The 21,958-nt window shown below is 40.7% G+C and overlaps 2 protein-coding genes across 2 annotated transcripts in view; one reads left to right on the forward strand and one right to left on the reverse strand.

The window, feature by feature from the left end:
* Positions 1-9,055, forward strand: part of UBE2K (ubiquitin-conjugating enzyme E2K) — a 22,326-nt gene extending 13,271 nt beyond the window's left edge. The window contains exons 5-7 of the mRNA XM_010193797.1: positions 4,749-4,848; positions 8,320-8,448; positions 8,776-9,055. Of these exons, the coding sequence (XP_010192099.1) occupies positions 4,749-4,848; positions 8,320-8,448; positions 8,776-8,850 (304 nt within the window). The 3' untranslated portion in view covers positions 8,851-9,055. The remainder of the gene's footprint in view (positions 1-4,748; positions 4,849-8,319; positions 8,449-8,775) is intronic.
* Positions 9,056-19,849: 10,794 nt separating this feature from the next.
* Positions 19,850-21,958, reverse strand: part of PDS5A (PDS5, regulator of cohesion maintenance, homolog A (S. cerevisiae)) — a 46,543-nt gene continuing 44,434 nt past the window's right edge. The window contains 1 exon segment of the mRNA XM_010193798.1: positions 19,850-21,053. Coding sequence (XP_010192100.1) covers positions 21,050-21,053 — 4 coding nt within the window. The 3' untranslated portion in view covers positions 19,850-21,049.

A 21,958-nucleotide genomic window follows, 5' to 3' on the forward strand; every position in this document is an offset into this window, starting at 1 on the left:
AATGGGTGCCCAGTCTTGTATTTCTCCTGTAAGTAGTGGCTATACAACAGGCTTCCACTCAAAAGGCCTTATTAATTTCCTCCCTCCTTTCAGAATCCATAAGCCCTTGGTACAAGTTCCCAGAGCTTTTTCTCTTGGCTTCACAAAGCTTAGTTTTGTCACAAATGACTGCAGATTACTATAAAAAATAAAAATGATTTTTTAAAAAGATGGCTCCCAGTAGCTGAGTTTGGTTGACAGAGTGGAGCAGCAATCTGCTGGCTGCAGCTGTTCTGCTGAGTCACCTCTCAGTGTAACCAGAGAGATTGTTTCCAGAGAGGAATCTACAGAACATCAGTAAAAACTTCCTAAATGGAGAATTACTTAGCCTTTAAAAATGAAGGAGAAAAAGAAAAAGTGGCAGTGTTTCATAATCTTCTTAAGACTCTTTCAGCTCATCAAAAGGTAAGCGTTTTCTTACCTCAGGTATGCTGGGCACAGCTGGCTTGCTGTGCTTTTTAATGTTATCACTGTATTCAACCAAACTAGGGGTGCCCTTTTTTAATGGAAATGCCCCAAGATGCTACCAAAAAATGAATAAAATATATCGGCTTCCTGTGTTCTGATTCACTCTAGGTTTCCTATGCTGTTTAACCAGTGCAGTGCCAATAGAAAGCCAGGTTTTTGGTTAGGATGTGCAAGGGTTATTGTGAACTTTAGGAGAAAGCAGGAGGCAGTGATGTCGTGGGACAAAGGCAATTTAATGTAATGTGCAAGGTGAATAGGCTGCTGGGATGTGGGAAACTTTACCTACAGAACTTGCTATAATAAGTGGCTGCTTTTTATTTACAGGGATTTGGCTTCTTTTGGAGCAGTGTACCCACTTTATGTTGTACCCCAAGAAAGATGGGGACCATAGGAAAAATCTAGAGAGAAGTAACAGGGATGATAGTCTAAGCAAATAAAACTACAGTGAAACCTTGGGAAGCCACTTTAGCTTGCAGAATAACAACCATGGTGAAGCATTGAAATAGATTTTCAGTGAAACTTGTGAGGCTCCAGTTAAGAACAGATCAGTCAGAAGTCTGTCAGGAGTTATATGAAACCTTACCTTTGGCAAAGAGGATAAGAAAACCCAAAACCAAAGCATGCAGGTAGCTTGGGTTACCAAAGGGAATTGCTTGAACTTCATGAAATGTTGCGCATAAATCCACACCTAGAAATCAAATATAAAAAGAGTTGGAAATCTTTTTTTCAGGATTCTGTTCTGGAAAAATAAACCATTGGGGAGCACTGGAAAATGCAGAAGATACATATCTTTCCCCTGAAGTTATCATATGATTTTTTTTGCAGCACATTCTTTTCTAGCTTGTGGGGATGTGTTGTGGGGTTTGTGTGTTGGGTTTTTTGTTTTGTGCCACTATCAGCATGGATTGTTCCTCCAGAAGTGATGGTGAGGATTGGTTTTGCTTTTTGCTGTTGAAGAGCAGGTCCTGCCTTATGAGTGTCTGTAAATGTAGTTTTGGGCAGTCATCTCGATTTACTTTATTCTCCCAAAAGAAGGTAATGGGAAGGAAGAAGAGCTTTTTAAGGTACTTGGGAAATGAGAATCTGTTTTTAGCTATCCCGCAAGTTTCTTCTGGGAATCTTAATTTATGTCTGAAAAATTAAGACTAAGCTATGTAGAAAATAACAAGACTCTTTTACTTTCTTTGATCAGAAAAGCTAACTGGTGTCCTAAAGGTAGAAAATGTTACGTAAGTATATAGTAGTTGCACAAAATAAGTCAGATTTTCTTTACTATTAATCAGAAACTTTAATTTCCTTTTTAAAAAATACAAACAGCAGCTGAAGCTGTAACAGGTTTCCTTTCATGATTTAAGGATACTTCCTTAAGCATTTGTTTCTGGTGAAGACTTTTGTCATCTTTTGTGAGATGTGGAAGCCATTTTGAGATGTGAGGCTTGAAAATAAGTTGTAAACTATATTTTTAAGCCTTTTTTACATATGTAGCTGAACTAGTCTTGTCTAGAAACTTATTATTTTGGACTTTGAGTTCTCTGAACGTATAGCCATCTGTGTATCCAAATGGATAAGGTATTTATTTTTATTACTTGTTTTGAAACGGAACAGAAGTTCAAGTCCCAGTGTGCTTTATATAAAAAGTGAAAAACATCACAGATGAACAGGGTCTGAAGGGCCCAGCACTTGTGTTGTTGGTGTCCTTAGCAATGCCCTCTGTGCCCCAAGGTACCTTTTCCACTCCTAGAAAGTGCAGTGTAAATGGAAGTAAATTGCATGTAAAAGTGGCACGAACAGCCATGACCCCTTTCTTGTCCTCTTCTCTAATTTAAATAACAGCAGGTTTTTTTGATGTCTCTGAGGTAAGAGGATTTCTATAAAGGAAAACGCGGAACAGCTTTTATTTAATGAAAGTAAATGCCAGAACGGTAAATGTGTTGCACTTAATACTAGCAGATACCACTGTGAATTATGTCATCGATGCGTACATTAAGCAGATGAATTTCAGGACAGCGTAAACCAGTAGATATCACAAAGAACGGGAAATTATAAAACAGGATAGGTACACCTAAAACAAAAATATTTCTATGCTCTTCCACTGAGGTTTGTGTTTTATTTAGGTGTGTAAAAACAAGATGCTCTGTACTCTTGAGTTTATGATGTTAGCTAAGCTCTTGCCATGCAACTGAGGATATATTTCAGTAACAAGGTATTCTTTATCTGATTAAATATAATCTTACTAGTTAATCCTCAGCTTTGTGTATAATTTAAAGAAACATTCTTTCATCTGGAAGATGCATTCAGCTAGGAACCAAAAATACATTTAACTGCAAGAGAATCTGAAATTTGGAAAAAATGTTTACTTACTAAAGAATAGGTTTGGAAAAGGCGATTTAAATGTTTTGAAGGTTTTGTGATTTGTCAGAATTGGGATCTAGAAGCGTGAGGGTTTTGTGAAGATTGAAGTCTGCAAAGAGCAGCTTGAGGGACGTGAAGCTGATGTGGCAGTTGGAGTAAGACAATATATGCTACTTAAAATATCTCACTCAGGATGTTTCTCACTTGCGTTTTGATGTAGAACACCGCACTGTGAAAGCTCAGTGATGATTATCAAGCCCAAAAATAAGTTTCTAGGAAAAAAAAATCTTCTAGAATTAGAAACAGTTAGGGAAGAATGCCATATTTGAATGGTTAGTGAGATAGCAGGAAAGCTGCAAGTGTAAGCATCTAGGAATATGATATTCAGGTGTCACAAATGCACCTCCAATATCTTACCAGCATCTGTTCGTAGCTATGCTCTGCTGCTGGAGTATCTCAGTGCAGTGCCTTGGTACCAGAAAATACATAGATTTCTGAAATCTGAGGCTGGAAATAAACTTGCAAATGGTTTCATTTGGCTCTGGACCATCAGGTGAAACTTCCTCACCCACTCCAGCAGATTCTCTGCATTTACTTCCAGTCTTCTGTGAAGATGCAGCTATTTTCTGTTGACTGAAAATGGGAGAGTTTGTAAGAAATGGGATGCTGGGCTTCACAACTTTCCTCTGGCATTTTGTGTATCATAACCATTTTGTTCAAATCTAAGATGTTGCATTTTCCCCACTGACCTTTCTACTAGCACTTAAGCAGAGTGAGCAGTTTGTGCGTTGGGTTGAGCATCTGTCTGGGCCTTCCCCACAACAATGAGGAGTCCACTCAGCTCTTCAAGTCAGCTGAAATACTGACTTTTCACAGGTTCTGTGGGGTTCTTTGATTTCCAGTGTGTGCCAGCTGAAATGGTAGATCAGAGATGATATTCATGAGCAAAATCTTAAGTAAACTTTATTATTTAAATACAGTTTAATTTAAAATGCAACTTCCAGATTTACAGTGTTTCATACTTTTGAGTGTTTATTGACATTTTTATAAACATACTTGGTTTTCCCTTACTAAACTATTGAAGTATTTTATTCTAAATATACTCTGAGATGAAGATAAATGATGAGAACTCAAACCTTAGAAAATTCAGCTCTAGCACTGCACTGCCTTCAATAGGGTTCTTGCACAGGGGCAGATGAATGACTTTGCAGCACCATCATGACTACAGATAGTTTTCCTGCTTCTGACAGTCATGTCAGGTTGAAATGAGAGGAAGCGGAGATCACATTTTCAATTCCGTGTTCTGTAATAGCTGAACCTTTTTAACATAATATTGATCACTGTGTAAATTGTTAAATTTTATTGAAAAATATTGTATTAAAACTGATGCCATGCAAAAGCCGTCTAATGTTTAAAATTCCTTATCTGTTACAAGTATTTAAAATATAGGTCGCTATTCCTATATATGCGATTTTGCTATGAAGAGAGCCAGCAGAGGGAGCACGCGTGGGCTCCCAGTTCAGTACCTAGGCCTTACCCGAGGTGCTGCTACTGGTAGTGAGGGAGGACAACACAAACTTCAAATTGGCTTTTTGTTTTTTCAGATGAAAGGAATTCTGTGAAGTGGGCATGATCAAACGTGTAGGTCAAGGACTGTTTTCCAAAAGCTTAGGAAAGCATTGTTAATAAGAGAGTTCACATTTAAAACCCTATTTAAATATGCATGTTGGATGGTATTCTAATATCTGTAAGCTGCAGCAGTTTAAAATTACGATTCTTAGACTTACAGTCCGTACATATACACTCCTAGTGTCTATAATACTAGTACAGCAGCACAGGCGAGTACAGGAATGGAGTTTGGTAAAGTCTTTTTGAATTTTTAATTTTAGGGCAGCAGCAATGACTCTAAGAACAGTGTTGTTATCGCTGCAAGCGTTGTTGGCAGCTGCAGAACCAGATGATCCACAAGATGCAGTAGTGGCAAACCAGGTAAGACACTGACTGAATTTGTAACACTTCTGTAACCTTTGCTAATGCAGATGAGGTTTTAAACCTTGGGGGAGATACAGATTTTAAAGAATTTATTGGAAAATTGCCTTACAGTAAATGTGAGTTACCACAGTGTTTGTGCTCTTCACTCTTTCAATTCCAGAGTGAGTAGCAGTTAGTTTACTCTGTCAGGAAGTTTATTTTGTTAGTTTTGTTCCTTATTTAGCTTGTCAGATATGTCAGGAAATAACAGTAAAGTGAATTCCGGTATTGTCTTTTAAAATCTAAGGCTTCTAGTATAAGAAAAGCAGTGTTGCACTGGTTTAAAATGACTTTTAACTTGATAATGTTCATTGGATTTGACTTGGTATGTAGCTTCTCTTCCAGATTAATATGAATATTGAGCGCTGTCTTTGTTTAATGTCAAAATTTTATGAATAGTGGCTTTAGATGAATAAGTGTTGCATTTAATCCTAAGTAGCAGTTTATCTGAATGAAGCATCCTGTGTGTTTCACCTTTGCAAGTACTTGGAAAACTCTTTTTTAGTTACTGGTTGAATTGCTATCAGTAGAGTTCTAAAATCAGTAGTATTTGTTAGTTTTCAGACAGTAGCAATAACTTATAAAAAGTAATAACAATAAAATGTCAGTTGGATCTCATGCTGTACCAGGACTGATACAGTTGAATCAAGTATTGATGAAAGATAGGAACTGTCATTCCATAACTTAGTTTTCAAGAAGAGCCCAGGTATGTGTGGTGGTTTCCTTTTTACTCTGGAGAGAGAGAAGGCCTGGCTTCCCCACAGACTGGTGGGAAAGGGCATGTGTCAGCAACAGAAGAGCAGAGCAAGCAGAAGCCTCTTCCAACATCAGTCTCATCTGTATCTCCTGTATCAGGACCCTCCAGGATGGGGTGATGAAGTGTGCACTCCTTTCCCCTAAAAATCTGTGTAGGGTGATAGATCAGCAGCTTATCAAACCTGTCAGGATTTGGAGGGAAACATGGAGACCAGAGATAGCCCATTTGCCAGTGCTGTCCTCAGCAATGAGTGCAGAAGGGTTAGTTGTGGGGCTCTGCAGTGCTGTCAGGCTGCTCTGAGCAGCCCTGCCAGGCTGTGATCCTCTGCGCAGGGAGTGTTGGTCCAGAGGCCAGTGAGGCCACCAGGCACAGCCCTGCAGCAGTTTCTCTTGCCGGATGCATGCCCTTGCTGTCACACTCTCTTTATTAGATGAGACCACTTTTTTCCTTCTTTTACAAAGAACAAGAACATTCTCATTCTGGCCCCAGTGGTGGAATTTAGTATGGGAATCATACTAAAGTGGAAGCACTTGAGCTGGAAAGAGGCTTTTTTCTCTGGCAAAAAACTGCATGAAACTTCCGAGATTTTGAAGAGCATTTTTCTAGGCTGCCCATCAAGTTGTTATGGGGATATGTCTGGTGGGCTTAGTTTCTCTCCTGTTCCCTGTAAATACCTGCATGGAAACTGTACTGGGGTTTGTCCTTGAGTTACAAGCATAGGTACATAAGTGGAAAGTGATTATAATTTCTTTGAGAGATGTGGTGTCAAACAGCCACTTCCTTCATGTGTTTTATTTTGTGCAGGGGTCTTTTTTAGTCTGTTTGTGGTTTGTTTTCTCAAAACAAAAATTCCCAAGGAATTAGTTATCCTCCACGCTCATTTTTCATTGTTAATTATAAATGATGCTACGTGTTGGCATAGTGAGCTGTCCAGGTAAATGGCAGTGTCCTCAGCTCTGGAGCTGAGTCCCAGGGAGAGCACAGGGAGAAGTCCAGTCTGAGTAATGGCAGCGTTTTCAGACACCAGCTGTCGGGCGTCAAAACTGCTTCAACTTGTTGCTGTTTCCTTAAGTACAGCAACATTCACTGCCTCAGATTCCTGATATAGAGACATCAGTAAAAGGTGCTTTTAGACATTTCTCTATTCAGTGAGAAGCCAGATTATTTATGGATACCTAAGTAAAGGCGTTTTATTTATAGAGCACTGAAGGCTAGTTCTAAATAAAATGCAGTTATGACTAATCTTTGCACTTCAGCTAGTTGCTTTCTAGGCTTGGCAGTGTTCTCAATATATTAAAAAAATTAGGGGAAGATCTCTTAAGAGCAGAAGATTATAGTACTTTAGGATTCTACTGGTGTTTAACTTAATCGTTTGTCTTTTCTAGTCATTGGGACCAAAGAAATTTATTACAGACCACTGTATTTTATAACACAGTGAGTTATTTCCAACAATATTGTCTCCCATGCTTGTTTAAATGCCATTAATAATCAGATAGCAAATAAATAACTTCATTTGGAACAGAACTAGTGGAAGGTGTCCAAAGCACATAGTACAGTGTAGTTGGTGTGTGTTGCTGTACGAGAGAGAAAATGAAACGTACAGCAGTAAAAAGTCTTATATTCACTTTGGTGCTTTATAGATTTAACGATTCTTTTCATGTATGCATAAAATGCTTAGAATGATAATCAGTCTCTGTCCTTAAAATGCACCCAAATATTTGAGTAATGTATCACCTGGTATCCTGTGTTACTGATTAGTGATAAGTTATTTTATATATAAAGATGGGAATACCTACTTTTTTAGAGTATAATGATTTATTAAGAGTTGTGGGGTTTTTAATAGAAAAAAATTAAAACTTGTTATTACGTACAAAAGCTGCTAAAACAGGAGACTCATCTTGCTTTTCTGAGTACAGTTTGTGACAGATGACCTACTTTCTTGGCGCAGGCTGAGAATGCTCTGTGATAAGGTCCATTCTGTTTGTTAGAAAACTTGTTAGCGACATGATTGGTGCAAAATAATATTTACGTACCCAGCATTACTTTTTTCTCTGGTAAATAATGGCTTGCACGCGAAGAGTTGCAGCTTCCCAGGTTTTGCCACACACTTGCTCATGTTTTAGCCTTTCTTTTGTGACCTACGCTGTCAATATCCTTGTTCTCAGGAGGAAGCCTGGTAGTAAAATGTCAGCACTGACTGAAAAAGTGCAGACCTACTTGCTGTGTATAACACCAGGCACATTTTTAAGTGATGGGAGAAATGCGCTAGTGTAGCACGCAGTGTGTACGTTCAGGAGATGTTAACATAGGAATATAAACATAATTTGTGCTCTGCCACACGGAATATAAATTCTCAATCACTGGGCTAAATATAGCTGCTTTACTTCTGATCACTACGATTGAGAGCAGCACCTGATTGTACACATCAGTAGCCATAGTGCATAATTTAACCTTAAGGCAAATGCATTAATTTAAATGCTTGCGTGGGTTTAGGTTGTGTAATCCTCACCTCTGAGTTTAATTTCAAAAATAGCACTATGATCAGTGTGAAACACTGCTGAAGATACTGTGGAAATGATAATGGATTGGAGCCTGCCGTATTGTCTTGCTTTTTGGTTGAATTGCAGAGTTGATATAATTTTCCCCTTCTCCCCCCTCTTTCTTTTGTGTAGTACAAACAAAATCCAGAAATGTTTAAACAGACAGCTCGACTTTGGGCACATGTGTATGCTGGAGCACCAGTTTCTAGTCCAGAATACACCAAAAAAATAGAAAACCTTTGTGCTATGGGCTTTGATAGGGTAAGTATATGTAACTAAATATTTTTCAGTAGGGGCAGGGCACAAATACGTGTATAAATACAGGGAGTAGTTATTATACTGAAGTAGACTTGCTACTTCCATGACTCTTTGTAGGTCTAATCATGCTATTTTGTTAATTTGTTTTAAGATACTATGTTACTGAGCTACCCCTGCCTTTTTTGAAACTTTTTTTTCATATAAATTATTAGTTAGGGTTTAATAAATGGTAAACTGATGTGTTCTGATTAATGTGAACTTCTCATTCCACTTCTCAGAGCTGCAGGCTCACAGACTGAAAATGTTCTTGCTTTTGTTTTCTCATTGCAGAATGCAGTAATAGTGGCCTTGTCTTCAAAATCATGGGATGTAGAGACTGCAACAGAATTACTCCTGAGTAACTGAGCCATGGAGAGAGAGCTGCTTCAATAGTCCAGCTTGCCCCTTCTGGAGGATCATCACCATCTGTTATTTTTAGGATTCTATATAGATTCTCTTTTAAAACTGGCACCCTTGCCTGATGATGCTATCTAGGCACTATTGGAGACTGAAAAAAAAAAAACAACGCTCTGTAAATAAAGCTAATTAAAAGTCTGTGTAAATTTAAAAAGGGGAAATACTTTAGTTTTTTTTTCTTACTAAATATTGTAAAAATTCTTTGAGCTCAGCTAAAATAATGGGGAAAAAACATGCCTACTTTAGTGTTTAGCAGTGTGACGAAGACTAGCAGGAACTTGCTTCAGGATTCTGATTTTAGTAATTCAGAAAGCAGCATTTTTGAGTGTTTGTCATCAAAATTGTTGGTGCCACTCATCACAGCTATCTTACTGTTTTTAACATGGATCCTATGTGCCTGTGGATTGACCTATATTTGCATGCTTGTACTTAATAGACATATTAGGTAGGGTTGCTGGAGAGAGCACCACTGAAATGCTCGAGTGTTTTTGTAACTCTTTTCCTGACAGACTTTCCCAAAGTTCCAAATGGTGACCACCTCCTCAGAACCGGCTTCTTTCTAGCTTACCAATTGGGAAACCTGATTCTCCTCTCCCTTTCGCCATGCAGGTGAAAATCCTCACTGGATTACGTTTCATCTATGGGTATTACATGTGCCATTCACCGTAGTCTAGGCTCCCCTTCAAAAGCTGTGTTTTGAATTACCAGTAACGGTTTTCACCCATCATGTTTTCTACACTATTTCGTAAGGAGGATGTCTCAACAGAGCACAAAAAGATGGAGCTAGTTTTCTTTCTTTTTTTTTATTTGTATTAAATAGATGTAAAATGTTCTTCAGTACATTCTGGATAATTTCACTGGGTTTGAAGGAGGAAAAAGTGGATTCGTTAGTGTACTGAGAATTAAAAAGGTTCTTCTTTGAGTACTTGATATGATGCAATCAGCTGTTTTTTGCAGCGGTTTTGTAGCTTTATTTTGGGCTACCCAAATTGCTTACCCCAGGTACTTTAAAATTCATCCCTGCTTGCATTTTTCTCTAGTTGACACATGGAGGCTGTGTTAGTGTGTTTACTGTACATACTTAAAATACATAGAAGTGTGTTCCCGATTTGTTTTTCTTGGATTGATGTTTCTGATGAATGAGAACTGAAATCTTATCTTGGCTTGTACATGCAGTCAGTCGTCTCACTCGTATTATGACATTTCATTCTGAGTGCAGAAGCTTGAAAATTAGTAGTTTTGCAACTTCAAACACTAGTACATCTATTTAAAGAGAGCTACAATGTCTTTGTGAATATGATGCTAACTTTGGAGAATGTATCTGACAAGGAAGCTTGAGAAATACTGAGATAGTGGGGATTGGGGATTGTGCTGATGGAGTGCTGTAGAAGTCATCTTTTCCATCACTGGTTTTTTTCTCCTAATTAATGGGGTGGGGAAATGTATGTTTGGGGATTTTCTGAAGTTAGGAAGCAAGAGTTGAAAGTTTCATGTTTCATAGACAGTCTGTTTGTAAATCACACTAGAGGAAATTGGGAGCATTATTGTATCTGTTAAATATCTGTATTTTATCTGTTAAATACCTGGGGCACAGTGGTAGGGGAGCAGATGCAGAAAATCAAGCAGGCCATGCTGTTCTGCTTGCTCTGTTGTGTCCAAACTTGGGATATTCAGGGCACAAACAGTAAATACTCTGAACTCATATCAGTGCAATACTAAACACAGTTGCATAGTCTTCATGCTTACTGTGTTCTAAGGTGTAGTCAGTGATCAGTTTTCTTGGGTTTTCTTGAGCTAGTGTAAATCATTTGCAATGATGCCAAAGGAAACAAGTTGTTTTGTCTTTCCTTATATTTATTTATTTTTTTTAATCAAGAAGCTGCTACTGTTTGGCTGGCTTGTGAGTACAGACCAGGGGTGGTAGGAAACTATGGCAAAATGCCACTTGTGTTAATCTCAAGTTGCTGTCTTTTCTGTTATACAGGTAACTTCTTGGTTACATCAACACCTTTTGTTTTACCCTGGTGGTAATTACAAATTGCTGACTACTTTTCCTTGTTCTTCACTGCCATTTATCAAATGAAACAACTTGGAAATCATTGTCAGAGATGCAAAACTTCTCAGTTAAGGACTTCTGAATGTGTCTTTTTTTTTTTAAGATCAGTCTCCTAAGCACAGCAGGTTTTTCCAACAGTGTGTAAAGGGCGATGAAGGAACCTGGAGAAAGGGGAGAAAAGAGGAAAGAGCTCCTAGCTGAGGATCCTCACCTCTGAAACGGCGCCCTGTGAAGTTCTGCTCTTGTGAAGTTACCTCATTTTCCTCTCTACTGCAAAACACTCATCGTCCCCTTTCCCCTCGTATCTGGATGTTGGATGCTGGGTTTTGCCCTCCATCTGTGCGCTTGGTGGCAAAGATGTCTTGATGCTAGCTCAGGTGCAGGCAGGAGGAAGCTTCTCGAGAGTGAGGTGGGGAAGGAAGTGTGACCCAGTGTTAAGGAGACATCTGGGGTCTGAAGTCCTCCTGAATTTTGACACATGAGTCCTTTGTAAGGAATGTTTTTTGTATTGGTAATTATCAGAGTTGAATATAGGGATAGCATTGTACAGGGTTAGTTGAACCACAGCTGGGGCTGAGCCCTGGGAACTTTACTCTTAGTGTTCAGTTTATTGTTGAGTTTGTACAAACCAGATGGCAGTTCTGCTTGCTGTGTCTGTATTCGGGGCCCTGCACATTCACCGCTGTGGAGGTGCCATGCAGCCCACTGCACACTTACCACTTCCTTACAACAAGAATGTAAACCGTGGACACAGTTGCTTTCCAAGTACAAATAAATCGTGTTGTCTTCCTCTGTCATGCAAGAAGACAGCTTGAAACAGAATTTTGCAGTCTAAATGGCCCTGTTTTTCTAATCCAGGTATTGGCAATGACACAGATTGCCAGAGCATCAATCAGATTTTACTGCTGAATGTTTGAATGTGCATCCAGCAGAGTGGTTTATCCCTTGTTTGTGTTGGGGAACAGGAAACTCTTATCTTGCCTTCTTGTCTCAAGGAATAAAGTGCAGCTTTGTTCAAAGGTAGGGAAATGCCCTTTCCTGTTGCCAAAAGCCTCCACTTTCCTGTGAGTGCCAAAAGCCCTGAGTGCATCCCACTCCCACTCGCCAAATTCACAACTTCCTCCTGTTGCTTCTGCGAACAAGCTGTGTTCTCAGTGTGACAAATGGGTACATTTTGGAGGCAAACCTAGGAACACATCCTTCTGGAAAGATGTTGCACTTGGTGCTCTTCATTCTGCATATTCCAGTCTTTAAATTTTTATTTTTAAAAGGGCTTGCCACATTGTTTGTGAGGCCTTGACTATAATTGGTTTGGTAGTAGTTATCTAAGCAATTAGGTACTAATGGTGTAGGAATAGGTCTTGGGTTTTGGTTTATTTGTTATTGTCATCATTACTATATTTAACTTTTCGAAGTAAGCTGGTATTAGAAATCTGACATAAGAAATATATTCCAGCACAGCTTTCTCCTGTGGCTAGGCAAGGGGGCACCCACCTCTTTCTTGGTGGCTTCCTGATCTATCCAAACCCATCAGTGAATTGCATAGCTCGCTCTTCCTGTGTGTGGTGTCATTGTCCTCAGCTGGTCCAGTATTGCTCCCCAGACCTGTCCTTGGTGCATTTTGCTGCTTGTGCTGCAGCTGCAGTCACCGAGCTCTGTAGGCAGCAACTTAGCTGCTCTCTGTCTGTCCTTCCCAGACAAACTCTTGCAGATCACTTGTGCTGTGCTGTTCTCTCTCTGCTGTCACCTGCTCTGTAGGCATCCATCCCGTAGCCAGCCCCTCACGTGTGGTGCTGACCCACTCATCCATAATGTCAGTTCCTCAGCAGCAGAGGAAATGTGCTGTGAAAACACTGTCCTTGTCCATTTTCCCTTTTGTGCCCATGGCTCTGTTGTGGTGTCTGAAGGAGGCTGCTGCCATCACACCAATGCTGGTGTCAACTGGTGAAGAGCCCTGCTGTTACTTACCTTTTCCATCCTAAATGCTGGCTTTTCAAATTTTAAAAGAATATTTACCAATAAAAACCATTACAGGAGGGTGGCTCCTGAGTGTCAGCATTCCTGTGCAGGAGGAGTGAGTGGGCCTGATGGCAGCATCGGTGTTTTTGGTCTTGAAAATAAAAATGACACAAACGCTTTTGTACACAAATGATTTTTTTAAATAAACACATTTTAAAATATGTTGATTTTCACTGGAAATGCTTAACAATAAATGCATGTTTCCCTGAAAGGAGTTTTCATTTTATTTCTGATAATTCCAGTTGTTCTGAGATTACAGGGTATGCTACCTCCGTGCCAGTTTTCAATGAAAGGGATGCTCATTGTCATGATGCACATTAAACTGTTTTGAAGAAGGCCATTGTGTAAATATAAGCTGTGTACTGAAAGTGTGTGTTATTTCAACTGGGACTGTCTCATGATAGCTTCAGAAATAATTGTACATACACAGGGGCTTGGGTCTGCTTTCAAAGGAAAAAAGTTTTCTGTGGGTTTCCCAGCACCACTGCTGTTCATCTCATCCTTGTGCGTTTTAAAACCTGTACTTGATGTATGTTCCAGGTGATTCTGATGTGGGGAGGTGACAGCCTGCAGGGTAATAACACTGTAGAGGAATCCAGTAGAGATGGTGACCATGGAGTTGTTTGCCACCAGTGCATACTATGAATTTCTTCGCCATTTGTCAATGTTTTAAATGGAGTGAAGTGGTTTGAAAGATGGGCTCTGCCAGTGGAAGTGGGGAGCCAGGAGGTTGTGACCCTGGAGGTAATACTGGGTTTTGGATCTGTGTTCCAGCTGGTGTGTTTGTGCCTGGGCAGGTTTTGCAGATTTCCAAGCAGGCTCTGCTGGACGTGATAGTGCTGCACACTTCTACAGTGGTGTAAAGGGGACTTTTTGTTGTTTGTTTAGATTTGCTATGGTCAGGAGCTCTGTTGTATTGTGATACCTCATTCATTAAGAGGGGTGAGGGAGAGGAGGGACTCCCCAGCCCCTCTGCTGCAGGTGGGGGTTGCTTCTCTTTACCTGCCCATTAGTTTAGAAATTTCAAAAAAAGTAATCCTATTCTCTTTTTCTTGTAGTTAGCCACTGCTATGCTATGAGTTACCGAGAGCTGCTTTATACTGAAATACTTGCAAAGTTGTCCGACAGCCTTGTCATTTCTTCCAGCACCCCAAAACTGGGAGCAGTTCACAGCTGAAATGGACAAATGGTGCTCACTGCCTCCTCCTGTGCTTCATTTTCTGTTTGCGCAGCTGCAATGCTGATGTGCTCAGCTCTTGGGCAGGCAACACTGATACTGCCAATACAGGGGTTTTCATTGTTTTAAGGTCAGGTATGGGTCTGGAGTGGGAGCGCCTGTTTCTGCTATAATGTCAAATAAATTACGTTGCTTCACTTAGTGGCTGCGTTGTGTTGAAACAGATACAGTCTTGAAGTGTGTTTGTGACAGCCTGGTGTAAAATAAAGGGTGATGGGCTGGGATGTGGAGGGAAAAATGAGTCTGCTGCTGTGGGGAAGGTGAGTGAGGAGCTGTTTTGTGCAACAAAATGTTCCTGGCAGGTTAAGAACATGATGGGCAGTGAGGTGCTGAGGCTCCTGCTAGGCCTGCGGGAGAAGTTTGGGAGGTTCCCATTAGTGTTCCTGGATGATGGGAGCAGCCCTTGCTTGGCAGTTCCTATTTTAAATGTTGCCCCCTGGCTGGGTACAGAGTCAGGTATGAGGGGGCTGCCTTGAAGCAGGAACACGTTGCTGATGCAGCCCAGAAGCAGATGAGCCGATACAGTCCAAGATGGGTTTTGGTTCAAAAGGCAAACCTCAACCTGGCTGCTCCCATTTCATGCTGCAATTGGGGGCAGCCAGGCACATAAACATTTTTAATCAAAGAAAAAGCACTGGAAATCCTGTCATTAGCACAGATCTGAACCTCCTTGAAGGCGAGGCTGAAGAACCACCACCAGACACAGGGTCCCCCATGTTCCTCAAAGTGGTGGCTGCTATGTTTTCACAGTGCTGTGAGAAGCCGTGGTGGACAGGAGGTGGTTTATTTGTGTAGAAAGTGGGTTAGAGGAGCCAAAGTGGTCAGTTCACATGGAGTGAAAACCCTTCATGTTTTACCAAAAGGGCACCAAGTCAGACAACACGGAGGGGGGGAGGACCCAAAAACCCAAAACTGGAGGCAGCTGCTGTCCCTCATGTGACTTGTGGGCTCAGGGGGTGCTGCGGATGGTGATGTCTCTGCACAAAAAAGTAACTAAACAGAAAGGCCGCAGCCTGTAGCTGTGAAAGGACAAAGCCCTCTCAATAGCAAAAAGGTTAAAAAAAAAACAAAAAAAAACCCAAGAAAACCATCACACTCACACCTGCTTGGACACTGAGGAAGTTGCTGTCAGTCTGACTCATCATAAACTAAATATATTGCTTTAAATTTTTTTTTAAGTAGGTCAAAGCTCCCTCCATTATCCTACTTAGAAGGATTTCAGTAACAGCTGCCACATCAGTGCATGGGCTGGGCTGGTGCCTGAAGGCTGCAGGAGATTATACCAAAAAAACCTGTGTGTTATTCCCACAGGCTGTCATTACTGGATCCCAGTGCCACTGATACGGTCAACTTGGTGTTACAAACCCCTGTCATGGCAAAATAAAAACCAAGCCTGGACTGGCAGGAAGAGAACACGAGAAGGAAAAGCTCCTACTGCGAGGTGAAGCTCATAACACAACCTCGGGTATGAAAAACCAAGCTCAAGTAATGCTCGATAGAAGCTGCCAAACATCAGCAGTTCAGAGGACTTGGAGCCAAATGCTCCAATAAAGAAGTCGCCCACCCATGTATGGGGCTGTTCCTCCAGGCACAACTTCATGTGAGGTCACTGAGAAGAGCCTGGCTCCATCTGCTTACGCTCGCCCCTTTAGGCATTTGTATACATTGATATGATCTTACCAGGAAGACAGCTCTGAAACTCTGAAATCCAGAGAGATGACCATGTCTACCTCATGGGCAACACAAGACAACTGTAAATGCCACCATGTTACTGTATGAACAGTCTGTGAGAGTTTGGTATTTCATAGACATGTGGAAACCAGAAAGGATTAAAAATACACATTAATTTCAGGGGTGAAGGGGCAATGCTGGATCTCCTGTGATAGCTTGTAATAGTCCAGATGATCAGAAAAATATCCCTAAAGTATTTGGAGATTTGGCTATTAAAGTGCTCTGGAGACAGCACTTAAACCTCCTGAGAGGTGACCGATGGCTCGGTTCTTGGCCCACTTGCATTACGCTCACCCCATTTCTGGTTTGGGGGCAGAACTGAGAGGGATGATGCAGAGGCACCTGAATACAGAGCAAAGCCAATGGTATTTTGAGTTTTCACTTGTACCACAGGGCAAAATACTCTCAGTGTTGCAGCTCTGCTTGGGGTATGGTGCCAGGCTACAGCTGTTGCAACCATGCGATGCCAAGGTAAGCAATCAGATTACTGCCTGTGAAGTTTCTAGAGCACGTGGTGATAACCCACCGGCTCCACGGCAGTAATCACTCACCATCTCTTGCTTCAGAAGCTTTGGTGCACCAGGGTCACCATAAATCAACCTCTGCTTCCTGGGCAATGAGAGAGGAATATAAGGCCTGAACTCCAGGAGCAAAACATGTATTTCTTGTTCTGGAGCACGCCCACCATGGGGCGTCATGAGCACACATCTGAGCTCTTGTGGCTGCTGAAATAACAAATCTGGTTGTGGGAGGACGCTCAGTGTATGCAATTATTTGGCCGTGTTTCTTGCTGCTGGGAGTGTACCACTGCCAACGCAGTGCCACTGAGTTACAAATCGGTCATGACTTCCAAAGTTTGCCAGAACGTTGCTGGGCAGGACCAGAGAAGATGCTCTGCTGTGGGTCAGAGAGGTCTTCCCACCAGGTCAGCAGGACTTCTCCCAGGGCCGCGGTATGTATCATCGCTGCACATTGCCTGTTGTGGGCAGCAATTCCAGTAACTCCTCCTGTGCCATTTGTGTCAAGCACCTGTGAGGCGACACCAAGGCTTTGAGGAACGCGCTCGCGTTGTCTTTGGGGAAGTGTGACGTGCTACTCCTAGAGTAGCATGGCTGCTGTTTTGGCAATTTTGCATCTGATGGGGAGGTTGTCTGAACCAACCTCTTGCTGTGGTTCCACTTGTTTCTTTATAAGCAGGTGCAAATGCCCCAAACTTGCTTATTTCCTTTTGTACTGCAGAAAAGAAAGGCTGGGAGCTTGCCCATGAGTGAGAGATGTTCCTGCTCTGAATTCTAAGTTCTGGCGGGTCAAATTTGTGGAAGCAGTCATCCTGTGGGCCACCGTGGTGAGCTGGTGCTCAGGAATTTCTGTGAAGCTGTGGGACTAGCCACCTTCAGTCAGAAGCAGATCACAGCATGGGGCTGAAGGGAGAAATGGGGTTGTTCACTCCCTTTGGTCTTTCATGTGGTAAAACTGCAGGAAGAAGTTGTTGTGTCTCCTCTGTCCTGACCCAGGCTGTGCAGCAAGGAAGGGAGGGGCTGTCAGCCACCGCCACTGCTTCTGTACCAGGACTTCCAGTTGTGCACCTGAGGAAGTCTGGTCTGGGATTCTGGAAGGCAGCAACCATGGGAAATCAATCCAGGGAACGTCAGGCTTAGAAACTCCACAAGGAATGGAAGCTGCTGCTGGTCTTTGAAGTTCAGGAGTATTTTATCTCAGGATTTGATCTTCCCTCTGACTGCATACCTGGGGTATTCATCGGCAGGGTGATTCCCTCCCCATCAGAAATGTAAGCAGGAGAAGGCTTCAAGGGACATACAAGTGCTGCTGTACAGATGGATGTTGCTAATTGCTCTTTAACACCTTGCTATTCCCCTTGCAAACCTCTGGGACTAGCGCTTGGTTCTCAGCTCTGCACACCTGCAGCCTGGCTGGCAAGGAGACCTCATAGTCCAGCTCCATCAGCTTGGGCTCCTTCCCTAAGCACTGATCTGGGACTTGATTTCCATGCACAAACCAACCTATCACTGCTGATAAATACAGTAACGGAGCACATATGCAAGCGAACTGGGATCCACAGGGATGATTTCTTAAAGAAGCAAATTTCCTCTGTATTGCAAATGTTTGGTGATCCCAAATCTTTTCGGCTCTTTAGAGGAGACAGTTCAGCTGTGACAGCCCCATCAGTTACCTTGAAACTCAAGAGCCATTCTGATGCTGAAGCCTGGTCCAATAGCACATGCTAAGTATCTGATGGCTGGAAGTGCATTTTGGACAAGGATTTGTTATTATCAGTTGTAAAACTTACAGGGTTGTCAGCATGCGCAAGGAAAGATTTGTAACGTGTATTATTTTTCCTGTTTAAGATTGCTCTAGAAAACATTGTTATTTTGCCTAAAACAACTATTCAGACTTAATTTTGTTGAACGGTAGTGGTTTAATTTAGTATGTTACAAAGTTCTTAGAGCAGCTTTCTTGTCTCGCTGTTAGGAAAGAAATGCAGTCCAGGCACCAGAGGACACGAAAAGAGAAGTAAATGTGTGTCTGCTAGAAAACAAAGCCACGCTCGTATGAAGATGGGAACTTAAAGATGATGAGAACTTGTGCCCTCAGGACTCTGGTGAGGGAGTAGTGGGGCGCGCAGAGAAATCTGTACAGAACCTTGTCCAGGGCAAGTTCTGAAGAGTAACCAGCGAGCCACCACTAGACCTTTCCTGCAGTCTGTACGCTGCATTTCTGCTCAGCAGAATTTGGTGCATGAATGCCCCGATTTTCTTGGTCTATACTGATAATCAAGATAGGGAGGTAGCTCAAATGCCTCAAATGCCATAAAGAAAGCAGAAGAAAGAAACTCTGCGTAACCGTTTGTAGAGACACAACTGAAAATCTGCTCTGAGCATGGCACTAAACCTTCAGAAATCCCTTCTAACCCAAATTGTTCTATGATGATTCCCTGAGTAATTTAACATTTGAACTGATTAAAAACTGGCCAAAAAAGGAGAAAAAATAAAACAAAAAAACCCCCCAACAATTACCCACTTCACAAAAATCAAAGCTTTTGGAAACAGTTCTGAGTGTTTGCAAGATTTGTCAAGTCCAGATTTCAAACCATTGTTAGAGGCACACCAGTAGGTACCTGAGCTCATTTCTAAGAGAGTTTCTTTTTTAGGTAGCACCCGAAAACTTCTAACAAAACCAATTTGATTTAAACCAAAATACCAGAACTTTTGCATGAGGGGAGAAGCATTTGACAAGAGCACTAAAAGGAAACTGCATTATGATCAGTTAATCCACCTTGAGAAATTATTTCAGTTTTAGAAACAAAAATGGGTGTGTAATGAAATGCTTTCAAAATCTCCCAGTCTCCCTCTGTCAAATGCATTTCAAACCCTTCAGGTCAAAGCACTGCCACTGGGTTAGAGAAAAAGCTGCATACAAAGCTTTGTGAAGAGTCTGGTTTTCTCTCTTTCCTCTCAGAGGAAAACCAACTGTAACACCAGTTAAACACTCAATGAGAGAGACTTGGTCAGTGTTTAAGAGCACACAACCACGTCCTATCCATTTTAGGAGAGCAAATAATCCTAATGTCACCAGCATCCAGCTTTTCCACAAGGAATCAAGGCATTTCCAAACCATTTGCAGCAGAGATGTGCAGAGCTGAAGCACCAGGAGACCCATGAACTTTCCACTGTCACTGCAGGCCAAGCCTCCTCTGCCCATACAACTTTACCAGACAAAGCCCTGTAACTGCACCTAAACCCCAACCCTCTTTCAAGCTACAGACCCATCTGCATTACAACCTCTTTGCTCAGCACCGTATTTCTATGAACATCCAAGACCACGCACAAACATAGCAAGTAGTTTTCTGTGAAAGAAAAGAATAATAATTAAAAAAAGGACTGCCATTTGACACCTAGAAGCGTTTATTTTATGCAACAAACTTAAATATGATCATGTGTACATAAAAGTGTACACTGTATCTATGCTGAACAATGCCAGGAAACATAATATTGATGCAACAATCTTCTAAAATAAACATTAAAAAATGAGCCTGGACAGGAAGACAAAATGCAAAACAGACTTACTTCCAATCAGCACAATGCTTAAAATTGAGAGCAATCCTAAACATTTCCAACTTTCCTTACAAAGCTGCCAAAGTCCAACTATTTTTAAAAATTGACTTTTTTTTTTCTTTACATCAATAATAAAAATCTGGTGACAAACATTATAAAATCAAATGCTGGACTGTCTTTACTCCTTTAAAATTTAGAATATTCCAACAGAACCGCAGGAGTAAAAACACTTAAAAGTGATATATGTTTTTATAAAACAAACATCAATATGTACATTTATTGCAAATTATATTAAACTAAAATGGAGGGAAAATTAAAAAATGAAATGTCTACTTGCAAATTAATAATAATTTTAAGTGATTACTTTCCCACTCTGATAAAAATCAGAAAGCAACATTTATAAAATTGCCACCACATGACTTTTCATAGCAGGGAACTGAAATCTGTACATCTTATTTTTGCAGAAAAGTAGGCAGGCAGAAAGAATTATACATAAAACAGTCTCCAAAAGTAAAGCAAAAAACTTTTTTGTGAAATTTTTTCCTTCTAGTCTTGTTTATTAAAATCCATTCAGTAGACTTCTACTTTTGCTGTGAAACATGGGAATACCTGGCTCTAGGATCATGAATTTTCAATGTCAGTGTAAGGACCTCCTCTGACTTTCTTTAAAAAAAATGCAGCATGAAAATTAAAGGTGTAAATACACTTTTTAACTCCAGAATGCAGGAACTGGAACCAAGTGTTAAGCAATTTGCTTAATTATTGACTTTTCATAAAAAAGTCTCTGGGGAAATAAGTACAGATGCTTTTAGCCTCTTTCTCAAGAGTTTCTGCTTTACATTTCCATTGAGAAGGATTAAATTCACGTGAAAGGGAAGCATAATTTTCCTTCTGGTTTCAGAGCTGAAAGCTGTGTTTTTTGAAGTAATTTCAGTTCCTATACAGGAAATTTCTGAATCCTAGTTTTTGCAGAAGCTTGGAGCATGCCTTTATTTGGCCTTCATTTCCTCCCTTTGCGAGCAAGTTTTCTTTTTACCTTTTTTGGGAGGAGAAAAGGAAAAAAAAAGTTAGTTGTAAGGACATGGACACTACTATTGATTCTGAATCAGAATCCTACCTATATTATTTACATTTTAGCTTTTGCACTCTTTACTTATACCTTGAGTCTTCAACTCTGCCTTGCATCTTCTCAAGGATTGAGAAGATTTAATTGCATATAACTGAATTTCCTTATTGTATAGCACAACTTCCTGATGAACTTGGAAATACACAAATGGAATAACAACTTCATAACCAAATAACATTTTCTCAGCATAAACAGAAATACATTTATTCATGGCTTTCACTGGAATCGAAGAATGAGAAGGCAACTCATTCTAATTAACTGTATTTCATTAACTCAGTTTACCAAAATAGCCTGTTTTACTTAAGAACAAGCACTACTTCAAGTATTTTTCATATATTTACAGTAACTTGTACATGTCTACTTAAAAGCAAAAAACCCCACAACCTATCAGACACAACTCTTTTTACATACATTTTTCTAGAAGACAGACAAATTTCTTTGATTCCTTACTGTATAAACTACAATAAAACACAGAATTGTCCTATAGAAGATGCCTGCTACACCTTAAGGAAGCCTCCCTCTGCTATCTCTGTATCCTCAGTATCTTCCTGGCTGCTCCCACAGGCCTTAAAAAGATCCATTGCATTTTGGGAACTTTCTGGACTGGAGTCTATCTCCAACAGTGAATCTCCATCACTTCCAAGCACCTGGCTTCTGAAAAACGTTAACAATGTTTTGGTATTTTTTCCAAGAAACATTGAGGTACGACATATTTTACAGAGGCTATCTGATACAGGTGGCTTATTAAAGGCTATGGATAGTGCAATTTGTTACGAAGACTGAAAGAAACTTTATGTATAAAACAAACATTGCAC

Source organism: Mesitornis unicolor, unplaced genomic scaffold (assembly GCF_000695765.1).
Source record: "Mesitornis unicolor isolate BGI_N332 unplaced genomic scaffold, ASM69576v1 scaffold5471, whole genome shotgun sequence".
NCBI lineage: Eukaryota > Metazoa > Chordata > Aves > Mesitornithiformes > Mesitornithidae > Mesitornis > Mesitornis unicolor.